At 41.4% G+C, this 17002-nt stretch overlaps 1 protein-coding gene across 23 annotated transcripts in view; it reads right to left on the minus strand.

The window, feature by feature from the left end:
• Positions 1 to 17002, minus strand: part of C2cd5 (C2 calcium dependent domain containing 5) — a 95129-nt gene that overhangs the window by 50551 nt on the left and 27576 nt on the right. For 5 of the 23 annotated variants that reach the window (XM_040743565.1, XM_040743558.1, XM_040743563.1 and 2 more), the window contains exons 8-9: positions 14528 to 14652; positions 8111 to 8196 (exon numbers count right to left, since the gene is read on the minus strand). In XM_040743565.1, coding sequence (XP_040599499.1) covers positions 8111 to 8196; positions 14528 to 14652 — 211 coding nt within the window. Of the gene's footprint in view, positions 1 to 7553; positions 7587 to 8110; positions 8197 to 9827; positions 10014 to 13416; positions 13569 to 14527; positions 14653 to 17002 lie in introns of all 23 variants that reach the window. The other 18 variants (XM_040743547.1, XM_040743550.1, XM_040743549.1 and 15 more) reach the window with 7 other exon arrangements.

Below are 17002 nucleotides of genomic sequence, written 5' to 3' on the forward strand. Positions count from 1 at the left end.
ACAGGACAGACGTGACCAACTGGACAGAAGAAGGCTGTGCTCATGCACATCCTCCCGCAGGAAACCAGGGCCTGAAATAAGCACAGCACAGCCGCTTTCTCATTAAAGTTCCCTAGCGCTGGCTTCAAGTCTGTTCCCCTGCATCCCAGGTGACATTCAGAATCCAGCTGCTTTGTCAGTTCTGACTGAGGGGAAATGTTCAAGAGTGCCCAGCTGAGCTACTTCTCAAACACTTTCCCATGACACAGGCTGGACAGCCTGACAACCCATATGCATTTCCCAGTCATGATGTCTCTCACATACAGGCAACACAGGCTATTGGCAAATGCTCCCACGGCCTGGATGTAACAAGAGACCTAGGAAAGGGGAGTATGGGACATGGGGTGAAAGGATGGGCAGTGTGGAGAGTGAGAGAGAGAAGGGCTGGAGTGAGAGCCAGTCACTGCGCGGCCAGAAGCAAACAGAACCACATACTGCATGTTAGCAGAAGAGAGGAGTACACGGTGACCGACAGGGAAGCAACACAGTCCTGCAGGTGACTCCCGTCACCATAGGATGACAAGCACAGCTCGAAGGAAAATGAAAGGACAGGGAACTCACTGGAAGAGCACCAGCAGGAGAGGGAAATGTCTGTGGTTGCCCAAACATGGGCCACGTGTCCTGGAAGAAGTGGATGCTAGGAAAAGGTGATTGCTACCTCACCTGCCTGGCTGTGAGATGAATGCAGCTCTCTTAACAGGAAGGCACTTACCAACAGCCCCGACCACTCTCAACGTAGTAAGAGCTGGAAACAGCCCAACAGAGCCCTCCAAGGACTGCGGTAGTAAGTAAGGCTCATGCACTGCATTCCCAAGGCATCTCCACAGGGGATGACCTCACTGGTAGAAGAGAACTACTGATGCTAAAATACTTGTCATTCTAAAAGTCATCATCATCAAATCTTCTAGGTCACAGCAGACTAGATGCAACAAACAAAAGGAAAGAGCTACTACTAAAAGCAGGCGCATATAAAAGAAGCGAGACGACCGAGTGGCTGCTTGAAGCGTGGAATGCAGGACTGCAGAAGCGCGGGCACGAGGCAGAGCACTAGCAATATCAGCGCAGGAGCAGTCCCGCACGCCTCAGCGCGCATAAACGCAAGAAGGGACCTTGCGTGTGCACTTATACACACACGCATTAAAGCCCAGTCATAACTTACAAGCAATCCTTACTTTGATAAGGCAAGAACCGCTGCACTGTATAAGAGAGTAAAAGGTCAATCCGTACAATTGTTTATGTCTGAACTAGACTGAAACACGGAAGAGAATTATAGGGAATACATGGCTTAAGGCACAGAATACATTTTGTCAAAAATGTATCATTATTTCCATCTGAACTTTTATACTTTGAATTTTAAATTAGATACATATAGGTAGTTAATGTTATTAAAATGAACTAAGTTGGGTCCACAGAATTTTCCAGTTGTTTTTTTTGTCAATCTTAGGAGCACTTAAATGTTAAAAGTCCCTTAAAATATCAAAGTTATATGATAATCCCAAAGAATAAATTCTTTATACATTCGTCTTTTAAATATTAAGACAAGAACCACTCTACACAAAATATTCACAAGTCAAATGGAGAACAGGGCTTCTGGCCCTAGGGACAATAACTTAGTGTAAGTCTGCCTTGCTTTGTGCAGGCCCAAGGTGTGCTCACCTAAAAAGAGAGACAGTGGGAGGGAGGGAAGGGAGGAGAGGGAACGGAGGGGAGGGAAGGGAGGAGAGGGAAAGGAGGAGAGGGAAAGGAGGGGAGGGAAGGGAGGAGAGGGAAGGGAGGAGAGGGAAGGGAGGAGAGGGGAGGGAAGGGAGGGAGGGAAGGGAGGGAAGCAAGTGAGAGGGAGGCGGAGAGGCAGGTCAGGAGACCTGATAGAGGGATGAGCCAGAAAGTCCCCCACTAGCAGCGCAGGTCAGTGCAGAAGATAGCCAGCAATGCTGCTTCAAGAGGGCAGGGCTCGCCCTGCTGACGGAGCCTCTCTTAACACAGCCCCAGTCCATCAGCAGCACACTAACTCACTTTTAAATACAAGCATAATCAACAATAAGCAAAACCCATTAGAGTCACTTGGGCCAAAGTCCATCTGCAAAGTAATCTCCAGTTAAAGAAGTCGCTGCTCTCTAGATATCCCCTATGTGGAAGGATTTGGCAATAGGGTGGGAGGGAGGGGGGGGGAAGGGGAGTGCGGGAGGATGGGAGGGAGAGGGAACTGGGATTGACATGTAAAACAAGCTATTTGAAATTAAAATAAAAAATGATAAAAAAAAAAAAAAGAAGTCGCTGCTGTTACTGACAGCAGTGAAACTCGGCCATCTCCACGTCACGGAGACTGCTGGCACACACCGATCCATGCCAGGGCCTATGCTAAGTCCAGAAAACAACTTTCAAATCTGCCCCGAGCACAAGAGAGGTGCTGTTGTAACTCAGTGTGTTAGACAGCGGAGGATGGCAAGGCCTTCCATTCCTATACTCCTTAACAATAAACATTATCACCTATATTTGTTCTTGTTTCTCATCAACCATCACTCAGACCTTGGTTTCCTTTACAGTCTGTGCATTACGCCTGTTGAATTTATAGTGTTGCTCTTTTCTTCCCCGCACTGACAAAGGCAGCTTCCCCAACATCAGTCCAAGCACTCTGCTTTCTGAATGCGGGTTTGAGAGACTGTAAAAGACATGTTCTCCAGAACGTCTATCAAAGTGTAAAAAGTAGCTTCCTATTGTCCCCAGGTGGATCTTACTTGTTGATGCTTTGATTGATGCCAAGAGCATGGATTATAAAAACATCTGATAGTGTGTGTTTAAACAAAGGCAGCTGAAAACATCAATAAAACATAGCAGAGGTATTATTTTCAAGAGATTTACATAGGTTTTTCTTCAAAGACATATAAATGGCTCAATTTTTCTTTCAAATATTTTGTTATCCCCAGAGACAGGGTAAATTTCTAGATAAGAACTCCATGCTGGAGAGATGGCTCAGCAGTTAGGAGCACTATTGCTCCCTAGGGTCCAGATCTGGTTCCCAGCACCCATGCCAAGCAGCTCATGCCCCTGTAACTCTATGTCCAGGGGATCCAATGCCTTCTGCTGATCCCCACATGCATGCAAACACACATGAGCATACACATAGACATATACACATCATTAAACATAAAAATACATCTTAAAAACAACCCGGCCCCATGTTAGGTCCCTGCGATGGCTTATCATACAATCTCATCCCACTTCTAAGGAGCTCTTAATTAACTATAAATCCACTTTTTAATCCATGTTTCCCAAAAGTACATTCTTTGGGACAGGTAAATTACTATGTTTACTAGACTACTTTCCCTTACTTTCTGTCTCATTTCCTTTCCTTTCCTCCTTTCCCCATGGAGTCCAGACTGATTTTGAACTCAGAATCCACAAGCCTCAGATTTCGAGTTCTGGGACTACAGGTCTGTGCCTCATCATCCGGCTCCAGTTTTCTTCACTGAGGAAACACACAGCTAAAAAGCTATGTGAGTACCTTTAAAAGCAAGGACATTGAGCACTCTGAGGATATCCTCACATGGATGTGTTCCTGCATACCTGCGCACTTCTGCAGAGAGCTTACTATACTGCTGCATGACTTCTTTCCCAAACAAAAGTGACAGCAGTAGCAGCCAGAGGTGACTGAAAAAGCCAAAGACACTGCAGCTTTTGCTGCTTCTTCTGAAATCAGGGAAACGCAAGGGATTTCCACTGCCTATCAGAATGATTCAGATGCAAAACCGTAACAGTTACATGTCAGGTTTTACAGTTACACACAAAAACTGTAGCTCTCAATATCTTTGTTTTTAATTCTGTGAAGACTGTCCAGTAACAAGTCCAATGTACTGACATGTCCAAGACTTTAAACTCTTTAAAAGCACATTACAGGCCAGCAAGAAGGTAAAGACACTTGATGCCACGCCTGATAACCTGAGTTCAAGTTCAGTGACTACATGGTAGGAGAGAAGCCACTCATGCCCATGCGGTGTTCTCTGGCCTCCATACATGTCTCACAGCATTTATGTACCCACACACTTGCCTCCACACACAAAATAAACCTTACAATGTAATAAAGCACAGCTTCTAAAGGACAGGGAAGCCCAGTGTGCTGTGCATGCCTATAGCCCAGGACTTGAGAGGCGGAGGCCATTCTTCACTACATAGTATGTTTGAGAGGCGGAGGCCATTCTTCACTACATAGTATGTTTGAGAGGCGGAGGCCATTCTTCACTACATAGTATGTGTGAGAGGTGGAGGCCAGTCTTCACTACATAGTATGTGTGAGAGGTGGAGGCCAGTCTTCACTACATAGTATGTGTGAGATGTGGAGGCCATTCTTCACTACATAGTATGTGTGAGGACTTGAGATGTGGAGGCCAGTCTTCACTACATAGTATGTGTGAGATGTGGAGGCCATTCTTCACTACATAGTATGTGTGAGAGGTGGAGGCCATTCTTCACTACATAGTATGTTTGAGAGGCGGAGGCCATTCTTCACTACATAGTATGTGTGAGGACTTGAGATGTGGAGGCCATTCTTCACTACATAGTATGTTTGAGAGGTGGAGGCCAGTCTTCACTACATAGTATGTGTGAGAGGTGGAGGCCATTCTTCACTACATAGTATGTTTGAGATGTGGAGGCCATTCTTCACTACATAGTATGTGTGAGGACTTGAGAGGTGGAGGCCATTCTTCACTACATAGTATGTTTGAGAGGTGGAGGCCATTCTTCACTACATAGTATGTTTGAGAGGTGGAGGCCAGTCTTCACTACATAGTATGTGTGAGATGTGGAGGCCATTCTTCACTACATAGTATGTTTGAGATGTGGAGGCCATTCTTCACTACATAGTATGTGTGAGAGGCGGAGGCCAGTCTTCACTACATAGTATGTGTGAGAGGTGGAGGCCATTCTTCACTACATAGTATGTTTGAGATGTGGAGGCCATTCTTCACTACATAGTATGTGTGAGAGGTGGAGGCCAGTCTTCACGACATAGTATGTGTGAGAGGTGGAGGCCAGTCTTCACTACATAGTATGTGTGAGGACTTGAGATGTGGAGGCCATTCTTCACTACATAGTATGTGTGAGAGGTGGAGGCCAGTCTTCACTACATAGTATGTGTGAGATGTGGAGGCCAGTCTTCACTACATAGTATGTGTGAGGACTTGAGAGGTGGAGGCCAGAAAACACTATGCAAGCTGCCAAGAGAGGGGTGCAATTAAACAGCCCTACCCAGATGCAACACCTGTGAACCATGACCATGAACAGCATGCAAGATCTCCTAAGAGTGCAACGGGGCACTCACATGTTCGTGGTAATCACAGCTGTCTACATGGACTTGAAGTCGACTCCAGGAAGGAGATCACGCCAGAATCATGGCTTCCTAGCTAGTGAGGTCATGGACATTAGAAAAGACACTGCCACATTACTAACCCTGCATCATTCCTTACTGCATCATGAATCTTATCCTTATACACACCGCCACTCGTGAGCAATGAAGCCTCTCTACACAGCAAATGAAGACCAGCACAGAAAACTACGACCAGACACAATGAAGGGATCAATGCATCGTGGGGATCTCAGCCCCAACAGAAACATCTACATCACAGCTCCTGCATCTTTGGCTCAGAGAAGCTCTGAAGAAGGGGGGCAGGAAGACTTTAAGAGCCAGAATACCAAGAAGTCGGCTGTGAAGCATTCTCTAGAAGTCGGCTGTGAAGCATTCTCTAGAAGTCGGCTGTGAAGCATTCTCTCCTAGAAATGGCTCCATAAACAAGCCAGGACAGTGCGCATGTCCATGCAGAAAGGGTAAACTCTGTGGAGCCCCCCCTAGACAAAGAACTGCAAGCAACTATTGGCTGTTAGAAGAGTCAGCTTCTCTCAGGTATGAACCAACTAATGGCTGTTAGAAGAGTCAGCTTCTCTCAGGTATGAACCAACTATTGGCTGTCCACTGCAGAGCAGTCCACCCTGAGACCATATGCACACAAACAGAAAAATCAGACTCAGCAGGCAGTACTTACTTTTGCATATAAATACATGTATGTATGAATGCAATAATTTTTATAAAGAGGATATCGACTTGAGAGTGGGTGGATATGAGAGGAGCTAGAGGGAGCAAGGGAGAGGGAAAGTGATGAAATTCTATTTCAATTTAAAACAATTTAAAGAGGGATTGGAGAGATGGCACAGAGGTTAAGAGCACTGGCTGCTCTTCCAGAGGTCCTGAGTTCAAGTACCAGCACCTACATGGTAGCTCACAACCATCTATAATGAGATTTGGTGCCCTCTTCTGGTGTGCAGGCAGGAACAGTGCATACATAATAAGTAAATAAAATTTAAAAAGATTTATTTAAAGAAACACACACAGACACACACACACACACACACCTTTTACCTAGGCATTGTAATCCCAGCATTTGCAAAGTTAAAACAGTATGATTATATGTTTGGGGCTAGCCTGAGCTAAGTAGTGAGATCCATGTTAGCCTGGGCTACAGATCAGATACCATCTCAAAAAAACAAAAGCAGGAACAAAATTTTAAAAAGCCCACAAATTTTATCTAAACCCAATCCAAAATGACTTGAATGTTTTCCATGACATGATTGTACAGGTCTGTGGTCCAGACAGGAAAGTCATTTCCAGTACCCCATGTCATTCACCATTTCACCAGCTTTTATGTTGATGTGAATTCTAAAATGGCAATTGGGTTAAAAAGGAAAAAAATAGGAGAAGGCAAAGATAAAACCATTCTGGCCTAAAACGTGGTAAACAGACACCCACACCTCCGCTCCGAGCCTGTCCTCCATACTCCTAACCTTTGCTCTGCTTGATCCAATCCATGTGACTACTTTAGGTGAGCCTTTGGTGGCAGTGGCAGTGTAGCTGAAGAGCAAATGCAGTTTAATGGGACAGAACAAAGAGCTGGAGGGCTGGGGACACAGCTCAGTGGGAGGTGCTCGCTAGCATGCACAAGGCCCTCGGTTCAATCTCAAGTACTGCAAGGAAACAGAGACCTGGGTAGAGCTCAACTCATTACTGTACTTCAGCTCTGCTCACCCACCCTTGTCTAAAAGGGACACAGGGCATAGATAGCTACTTGCAGCGTAAGAACAAAATGCCTACAGAATAAATGTAGTCACAGAGCCAGAACAAGACAAACTTCTCAGAGGCAGACTGCAGAAAGGAGGTATGCTCTTACGGTGCTCACCATGCCCACCCGTGTTCTCTCACAAGCGCTGACACCGAATGAGCAAAGACTCTGTACGTGCTTAGAGCCGCCAAAGCAGACAGAAGGAAAGCTGTGGAGCTGTGTTAGCACAGGACAGCACACATGGAACCATGCACTGCATTCACAGAAAAGGGCAGAAGCCTCCGCACTAAGTTCAGAGAGAGCCAGCAACATCTGTTACAAGCTTAAAGAAAACTTAAGTCAACGAGATGAAAAGTGGAAAAGCTTCTAACACAAGGAGCAGACTCTCATACATGTTCAGAAACATACCCGCCTTCTACAGAACCTATGAGGTGATCCTCCCTTAGCAATGACATTTACAAAGAGAGAGAGAGAGAGAGAGATCATCCAAAACTACTCAGTTTCTCACTCAACAAATGAACTAAACGTTAAGCATAATTAAAATAAAAATATACTAGACAACCACTGTATTAATTTTAATCTATAGAGAGACAGAACATGTCTTATCTCTAATAAACAGGCCAGTGACAAAAAATGGTATTAGCAGATAACTATGTTAACATACTAGAGCATTATTTTAATGTAATGTTAAGATGTTTTTTCTGCAAAAAATATTAACCATTTTCTTTTCTATATTGTAACTTTAATGGAAAAACAGATATGACTTCAGCCATTCAATGGGTTTTTTCAGGAGAAATGCTTTCAAGATTGAAACACAAAACAAAAACATAGAATTTTTCCAACTGAAAGTAAACACTGGTAACTAAATTGCTTTGATATCTTAAACACATTTGGTCATTAACTCTGGAAGCTCATGCGCACACGGGCGAGAGATACGAGCAGAGAGGAGTGCTGAGTGCTCTTACCCGCTGCTCCAGCGCCGACTGAGTCTGTTGTCGCAGAAGAGCTTTCAGGGGGCCCCCCTCTTTGCCAGCGCTCCCACTTCCTGTTCCTACAGGGCATCAGCACATGGATGACAACCAGACAACAACTGTGAGACAGCCAGCTCAGCTGCAGCCACCTTATCAACAGTGCGAGTCACAACACATTTCACACATTGTGAGATGACAACTAGCATAGACATTTTACTCTACTGTACTTAGACTTTCTTTAAAGCAATACATTAAAGTTCTGCTCACAGCTAGTTTTAGAATCAAGTTGTTCTAATAAGAATGTTAAAGGTAACAAATCTTTGATAACATTCAATATTTAAAATGAGACTTTTAATAAGAATAATCAAAAGAATAACTATTTCTATGCTAACAATTTAAGCACATCAAAATATCTGATCAAATATAGAAAAGAAACATACTAACTGCTCATTTAAAACACCACAAGAGAGCTCAAGAACATGGAGCCAGCATTCAGAATAAAGTTTATTATTCTCTGCTGAGACCCACCTCTGAAGATGGTGTCATATTACAGCAGTGTGCTCATTCACAAAAATCAACACAATTTGGGGGGGAAATCACACACAGGTAAATGCATCTCAAATGTACACTGTCAGGAACGGAAGAGTTCTAGCCCTTACTCTCAGGTGTTATCATCTCTGAGGAAGAGTTCTAGCCCTTACTCTCAGGTATATACATCTCTGAGGAAGAGTTCTAGCCCTTACTCTCAGGTGTTATCTCTGAGGAAGAGTTCTAGCCCTTACTCTCAGGTGTTATCTCTGAGGAAGAGTTCTAGCCCTTACTCTCAGGAATACACACCTCTGAGGGTGACTGAGCACTTCTTCCTCCTGTCTGTTGCTGTTGTTGCTTTCATAGCACCACAAGAACAAGTGTGACCAAGACTTGTATGGAAGGGAATGGGAGAGAAGCTAGTGCTGCATGGCTAGGGGGAGTCCAACTCTCCAAAACTAAGAGGCACACAGTCAAATTTACTGCAGTGCCTTCAAAAGGAACTAATTCATGTTTACATTTTTAGCTGTTCTTGGATAAGGAAACAAACTTTTAGCATGTGTGTAGTCCCATTCTGTTCTTTTAAAAATAATTTTTTTTCTTATAGTAATCTAAACATTTTTAGAGACTACACAATGCTAACTGGAAATAAAACTAAGATCTTTATATGAAGCGCATTAAAAGTCACAAAATAAAAGGTAAGTTTGCAGTGATAAATAAATTACCAGAAAACATAGCAGAATAACTTGATTAATGTAGCAGATAGAAAAAAATGTATAATAAAAAGAATATCACCAAAATGCGACTTAAACTGGTTCAAACAGAATAGTTTTCTCATGTAGCCTATGGTTTAGCAACAGGCTGGCACAGGTGCGCTGTGGATGAGCAGGTATGGAGAGAGGGAGCATCTACAACTGTCGCTCGAGTGAGAGCCCCGGGACCGACAGTCACAGTAGACGTCCACACCCACTGAGACATAGCGTCAAGTATCAAGTTTAGTGTATGCTCATAGCTACCCGTCAAATACCAACCTCCAATGGCATCTTTGTAATCCTGATCAACTGTTAGTAAAATAACTTAGAGACATATAAAGCACACAATCATTCCTTATGGTATAAAATAAATGTTTTCAAAGATGATTTAAAATAAAGGGATTAAAAAAGCTGACATAATGTGATCCTACCAGAAGCAGCCAGGAACAGCTCTTCACTGAAAGAAACACTTTTCCTCAGAACGGGGCTGACAAGGCTAGAGTGATGAGGGGTAAGGCTAGATTCCGAGAGGAGGCGGGACTTAAGGTGGAGGGAACCACAAGAGAGGGGGGTGGAGCTGGGGCACAGGTAGATCCCAGGCCCCTGTGGGTAAGGTGCTGTGGAGGAAAGTAGCAGAGATGCAGATTCAGAGAATGGAAAATGCAGGAGAAGGAAAGCAATGATGAGGCAAAACAACAGTCAATGGATTTCCAATGCAGACAAATTAGCACTAGCCTAAGAACGCCCACCCGCCAACACAAGGCAAACCAAAGACATCTTCTAAATTAACAGAGACCTTTCAAACTCCGCAGTCATTAAAACATTCTTAAATAACTAGCAAGATTTTTATGCCATTTACATCACTTTTAACTGATTTCTTCAAACACTTAAATTGTCCACCAAATTTTGTTGGTTGGTTTGTGTCTAAGAACTTTGCATGGTTGAAAAATACCACTTGTTAATCATAAACACTGAAAATGTTTGGTACCATCAGATGCTACTAGCTAAGATAATGCATATTGTTGTGTTAATGGAATATTCATTAAAAAATAAAGAGTATGTCATTATGAATGCAAAATAGTTTTTTCTCTCTATTTTTGAGGTATAAATAAATCCTTTTACTTTTTCTCTAAAATTTTTCATAACTTAACCTGATCGTAGGTAAATTTAGAGAGATTTACAAACAAGGATTAAAAATCCTGTGAACAGTAAGAAGCATATACAGCAACAGACTATCTAAGATAGTAAAATTTACCCCAGATCAAGTGTGTAAGTCTTTGTCACACACCACCATTCAAAATTTTCACTGCTACTGAGAACCTGGGTACAATATTTTTAAAGTCTCATTCTTTAAAATGTCATCAATTAGATTCTAAGAAAAACTTAAGAAATCGAACAGAAAAACACCATTATAAACAGAGAAATAACTTTCTCAGGCTATCCTTATTACCTCTGCTCTATTTTTGACTTTTCGGTTTATAAATAATGAATGAATTATAATCAGTTTATTCCACTCTTTCGCGGAAGACTGCTTCTTGAATGTAGGGAATTATAAAGCAGAATCACAGCTTTAGAAGTTTAAGAGCATTATTCCTAGCTGAGAAGTCTCTGGACCATGAAAGGTGGGCTGATTCACAGCAAGGCCAGCAGTCTGCGGGCTCACGCTGATGGACAACAAGCTACAAGGCAAGTAAGCGTAATAAAGCAGTCAGGGTCAGCTTATAAGTAATATGTTAGAACATATTGCAAGTGAGGGTTAAGAACCAGCGCTACAGAGGTCATCGCTAGTACAGATGATGCCAGTCAGAAAGCTTGAGAGATCTGGTTCAATCACTTGTCTGAACAATCTTTAGGTTTGGCCTTTTGTGGAAATTAAAAAACAAAAAGGCCAAGAAAAAATTTCAAAACTTTATCTATGGTATGAGAAAAAATAATCAGTAAGTGTACTGAAAAGTAGCCTAGTGTGAGTAGCCAAAGCTTTAAAATTATTGTTAGGAGATCTCACTGAACATGAGGGCACACACCCAGAGTCCCAGCTACACTGAACAGCTAATGAGTGACCGCTTCAGCTCACAAGGCAGAGACCAGCTCAGCAACTTAACAAAAGCACCCAGGGCTGGGGATGAAGCGGAGGGCAGAACGCTGGCCAGAGTGCATGGTGTGCTGAGTTTCACCCCCAGTGCCAATACAAAGGGAATAAGAGGAGACAGTACTACTCTAACTGATCTTGTTCTGACAACATGAACATTGAGGTCAGTCTTATCCATTTTTTTTTTTGCATTTCATTACAATTTGAATGGTTCCATTTTTATGGCACAATGACAGCTAAAATGCCACATTCCAAAGCATTCATCACTATAAACTACTGTATTTTTAACTGCTACTCATAATTGCATACAGTAAGCGTCAGCATCTGTGGGGATTGGTGCTACAGGTGCCCTCCTGTCTCTGTTGATCATCTCTACGCTGCTCCCAGGACACAATCAGGAAGCTGGAGGAGACGCTCTAATGCTGTGTCATCTGGACAACAACGAAAGTGTGCCTGCACTGGGGACAGGTGCAGTCTCCTCAAGGGTTTCTGACCTGCAGCTGGTTTAATATGGTAAGACTAAGTGCATACTTAGAAACAGAGTAACTGTCAAACACATAGTGCTGGCGAGCTGTGGAGGGGATGGTGAAAAAAACAAAGAGACCATAAAAAAGAAAGGAAGACAGAAATTAAGTCTATAATAAATATTGCTTTGGAAGTAAGATTTTGTTTGGATTGTTTTCACAAGATCTGGGTCCATTTTTATATTCCTTTTCTACACTAAAATAAAAACATTAAAGGTTATTAATGATGATAAATTCAAAATAATATAAATATTGTTTTAATCAATCTGATAGGAAAACTGCCAGAAATAGTACTTAAAATACTAGAAATAGTAAGTCTGCAAATTTTCAATCTTTCTTTTAAAATTATTTAAATAATTTAATTCTATATTAGAAGCTAATTTAATCTTTTATCAACTTTTTATCAAAAAACATTAACAAAAATCCACAAACCATCCATAATACAAACAGGAGAGGGAAAATTATAAATTTAATGAATTAAAAAATATTCAGGCTGAGGAAATTTAAAATGCAGTTTCAACCTGGAGATCAAGCCTAGAAAAGCTAAGTACCCTGTTTTATGGACTCAATATCAACGATGATTAAATAGTTAAAAGTCACTCACCAAACAAAACAATTCCTCTAAAAAATTAATTTTAATAATTGAAAAGTTCAGTATTTACACTGCCTTTTTTGTTTGTTTGGTTTTGTTTTTTTGAGACAGGGTTTCATTGTGTAGCGCTGGCTGTCCTGGAACTCACAGAGATCCGCCTGCCTCTGCCTCACAAGTGCTGGGATTAAAGGTGTGCGCCACCATTTATCGGCTTCATTATCTTTCAAGTTAACGTGTAAACATGTTAAATAGATGTGACCAATTTCATCTATTCCTCTTCTCTTTTTGACTTTTTCTTTTTTCTGTTTTTCCAGTTAAACTGAGGACAATACTTTACACTGATCTAACCTTAAGCCAATAAGCAGATGGACAGACATCTGTACTGTTATATAACCGTTGCAGTTCTGAAATGTTTCCATAATAAAAACACAAAACTAAATTCTGAAATAAGAATAAAAGGAATAAATTAATCATATGCTCAAGAATTGTGTTTCAAAAAGCAATCTGACTGCAAACCACTAGCGTGACTATTCAAATGCCTTAAGACGACACTCCTCTGATCCTGGATATGAAATGAAGACGGTCAACCTCCAAAAACAAATTTGGGACTTGGTATCAACAACGATTAAATTGACTAAAATGTCACTCTCCAAACAATGTCTCTTCAAAAACTTAATTTTAGTAACTGAAACGATCAGCATTCCCATTCATGCTTAACTTAAATGCAGAAACAGGAGGGAAGACTTGGATGAGAAGCTACTAAGGAACAGAGACAAGTTTCAAAAGGGAACACGAAGGGGGTGGAAACGCCTTACCAGTCTTGGGTGTCAGACTCAAATCTGTGTCAGAAGAAGAGGACTGTCGACTGTAGGACTTGGAAGGTGAAAAGGAATAAGTTTGGTTTTTCAGAGGGGTTGAGGGTCCTGATGAGTGAGGATTGGGATTGGGGTCTTCATTGAAGGGACTCCTGCCAGAAGAAGGTGGAGACACATTAAGCAATCATGTGCCAAAGGGCTTGACGGCTGGCAGCATGATCCAAACATCAGGAGAGAGCTGGGGTGGGGCCGGCAGACATTTCTTAAGTGTGGAGCTGGGATTGAGTCCAAGACAAGGAACTGCTGTTTAACCGTCCTCCACTCTCCACACACACACTATCTGCATTGAAACAGTTAATAAGCCAAGTGGAAAAGCAAAGAAGCATGAAATGGCAGACTAATGGGGATTAAAATATATATATTAAATGAAAAAACTAAAAAGAGTAAATTAATAACAAAATATTTAAATAAATGTTTCGTAAGTTACAAAAGAAAATTATGGCCACAAATGGTGTGTGGAAATATCCTTAACTGTCTTCATATTTACACACACACAAATATCTCCAAAAGAAAATCTGTTTCCTTATCCTACAGCATCAGAGTGCCACGCTAAAAAACACAGCAAAGAGGACAATAAGTAGAGCTACACAGAAACCTGCATCTGATGCAACAGTAGCTTACCTGTTTTCCAATAGCTCTCTTCCACAGAATGAAACAGACCCTATCGTTTCAAAACCCTACGGACTTTGTACATAAAGAAAATAAGCAGATCAAAGTGTCAGTGTGGGCTTCATTATCAATTTCAGTTCTTAACAAATACAGAAATATTCACAGAAATACAATTGGGGGTCTCAGAATACGATCCACAAAATCATAGGGCTCTGAAAGAGTCTGTGGAAGAGACTTGGGAAGCTGGGAAACACCTTCGCTCCCATAGTCAGAGCCTTTGTGTCAGGTAAACTCAAGTCCTTTATTGAAGCTAGATTTGAAGAAAGAAAGGGAAGAAGCAAACATCTGTGGTACCTGCCTATGCTACCTGCCTGCCTGCCTCTGCAGCCACTCTGCCCGTGGCCTGCTTCTCCCCAGCTCTGGAGTCTGAGCAGTCTCGTACCAGTATAGATGAGAGTGGGAACAGACACAGAGAAGTTCTGAGTAAGTCGTGAGCCAGTAGCAGTGTGAATTGGGCTGTTGTGAGTCGAGCGGCATCCATGGCTTGGAGGATGAACCAGCGGAGACCTGAAGGAATTTGTGGTCAAAGTGGAAGAAAAGAAAACAATACATACAACAGATTGCAAAAGTTATGTTAAAATTATTTTGAAGGAGCTTTTGTTAAGGGAGAAAACTTACTTTTTTAATCCCTAGCATGCAAAAAGTTGAAATTAAAAGCCAATAATTAATGTGCTAGTATATAAGTATAATTTTAAAGGATCAGATTAATAAATCAAGAACTGTAAATAAGAAAAACAGCAAGTATAATTGTCAATGAAACTAAGGAAGAATACTAAGACTTGAATTTTAAGTTTTTATTAACAAATTTGTTTTCGTTTTCATCAAAAAAGGACTTGCTATTATGTTTATGGGAGGAAAACACCCATAAAAGTGAAAGTCTGTCATGTTCTTTTACACTAAGATACGCTGTCTTCCTATGAGGAAGGTTAGAAACTATTTATGCTTTATGACTAGAATTTCAAAAGAGAGATACTTAAGAATATAGAAGAACTGCCAGCAGGAAGAGGAAATGAGGAAGTGGCCAGGCTGGCAGAGGCACAGCTCAGCCTGTTAGCGTACAACATACACTGAATGACAACAGGGCCATCTAGCAGCTGCACACACAGTAAGGCAGCATGGCTCTCAAACTCAGAGGGGACAGATGCTCCGCTGTGACTAACAAAGTCTAAAACGTACTTAGTATGACTGACACATTAAACCTCTTAGAGGTGTCTGTTTTAAATACACAACTGAGTGAGTGGAGTTCTCTCCCCTAAAGTGAAAAAGGACCTTCAAATTCTTCAGCTTGTAGAGTCTACAACACAGTTCTGTGCACACAAGAAATCACATGTAAGGCCCTTAGAAAGCGTCTATGTGCTGTTTAGTAAGCTATTAAACTGAAATTCAAACATACTGGAGCACTACCATGGTATATTCTCAGAGTTCTACCAGTCTCCTTATATGAAAGTTTGCCCCAAAACAACACATTTCCATTGTGAATCCATTCCATTCATTCTAATCTGTCATTCATTTAGGTAACCTATTAAATCCAATCTGTTTCCTTTTACTAAATTCCAATCTAAAACCAACAGTATTATACAATAACCAAAGACTAGTTATGATAATCTAAATCATAACAAATTTTAAAATATCACCCAAACTGATGCCTTATTTCTAATACAGCAGAGCCAATTGAAACAGAGCAGCCTACATCCCAAGGGGTTTTCTAAACATGGCCTACATTGTAAGATGCCTTCCAAAGACCCTACTAATGCAGGGCAGATCAAGTCACTCTCGTCTCATAATTTAAAGTAAATGGCTGTGAGAGAAAGGAGAAACAATTCTAGGGTTTACTGAGGGTCTCTCTTCATGAATGCACAACTCTGTGGTTTCCTTTCTAAGGCTCCACCAAGTAAAACTCTTTTTTCTTTTCACTCAAAATCCCAGTGTGCAGACTGCTTCAGAGGAACCAGGGATTATGAGGTGTAGATAAAACTACAAGGTGTATGTGTATGTATGTATTATGTGTGTGTGTGTATGTATGTATGTATGTATGTATGTATGTATGTATGTATGTATGTATGTATTTCGAGGCAGAATCTTACCAAGTAGCCCGACCTGGCCTCCAACTGGAGAGCCTCCTGCCTCAGCCTGTTAAACATTGAGATTACAGGCATATATCATAGTAATTGGCCTCAAGAAGCAAGTCTTTAATTAAATTTGGTATGGAGGGGGATAGAGTCTGAATCTATGTGCATCTAACTCTACTGTATCAGCTGAAAGTTCATGCTCTTATTTTATTATAGTATCACAAACACATCCAGGAGCTGACTTGTGAAGCACACACTCTACATACCACTGAGCAACAGTCCCAGACTTAGGACACATTTAAATGGAATATAAAGCAAACTTTAGATCATTTCATTTGTAAGTACGTTTCCAAGTAAAATTTGGTACTACTGTGCTAAATCTTGTGATCAGAGTTTAAAGACCATCGAAGGAGGGACTAAACAAGCATATCCTCAACATAAAGAAAACTTTGTTTTTCAAAAAGATCACAGGAAAAACTTATTTGAGAATTGGGATGTTTTCATTTGCCTTCAGCCAACTAATGCTGAACTAGGAAATGGGTTAGATTCTCCATCTATAGATTTTGATCCCCTGATAATCTAAACTGGGAAGAAATCAGCAGACTACAGCCTAAGGCTGAATCTACCTGCCATCTGCTTTGTAAAGGAAGCATTACAGGAACACAGAAGCATTCACTAGTTTATATGTTGCCAGTGCTACAACAGTAGACTTGCATAATAGCATCGGCAAAAGCTAAATTATCTACTGTCCTACCTGGGCATTTAGTTTCCCAACCCTTAACCTAGAA

The sequence above is a fragment of the Mesocricetus auratus genome, unplaced genomic scaffold (assembly GCF_017639785.1).
Source record: "Mesocricetus auratus isolate SY011 unplaced genomic scaffold, BCM_Maur_2.0 Super-Scaffold_100001, whole genome shotgun sequence".
In the NCBI taxonomy this organism is placed as follows: Eukaryota; Metazoa; Chordata; class Mammalia; order Rodentia; family Cricetidae; genus Mesocricetus; species Mesocricetus auratus.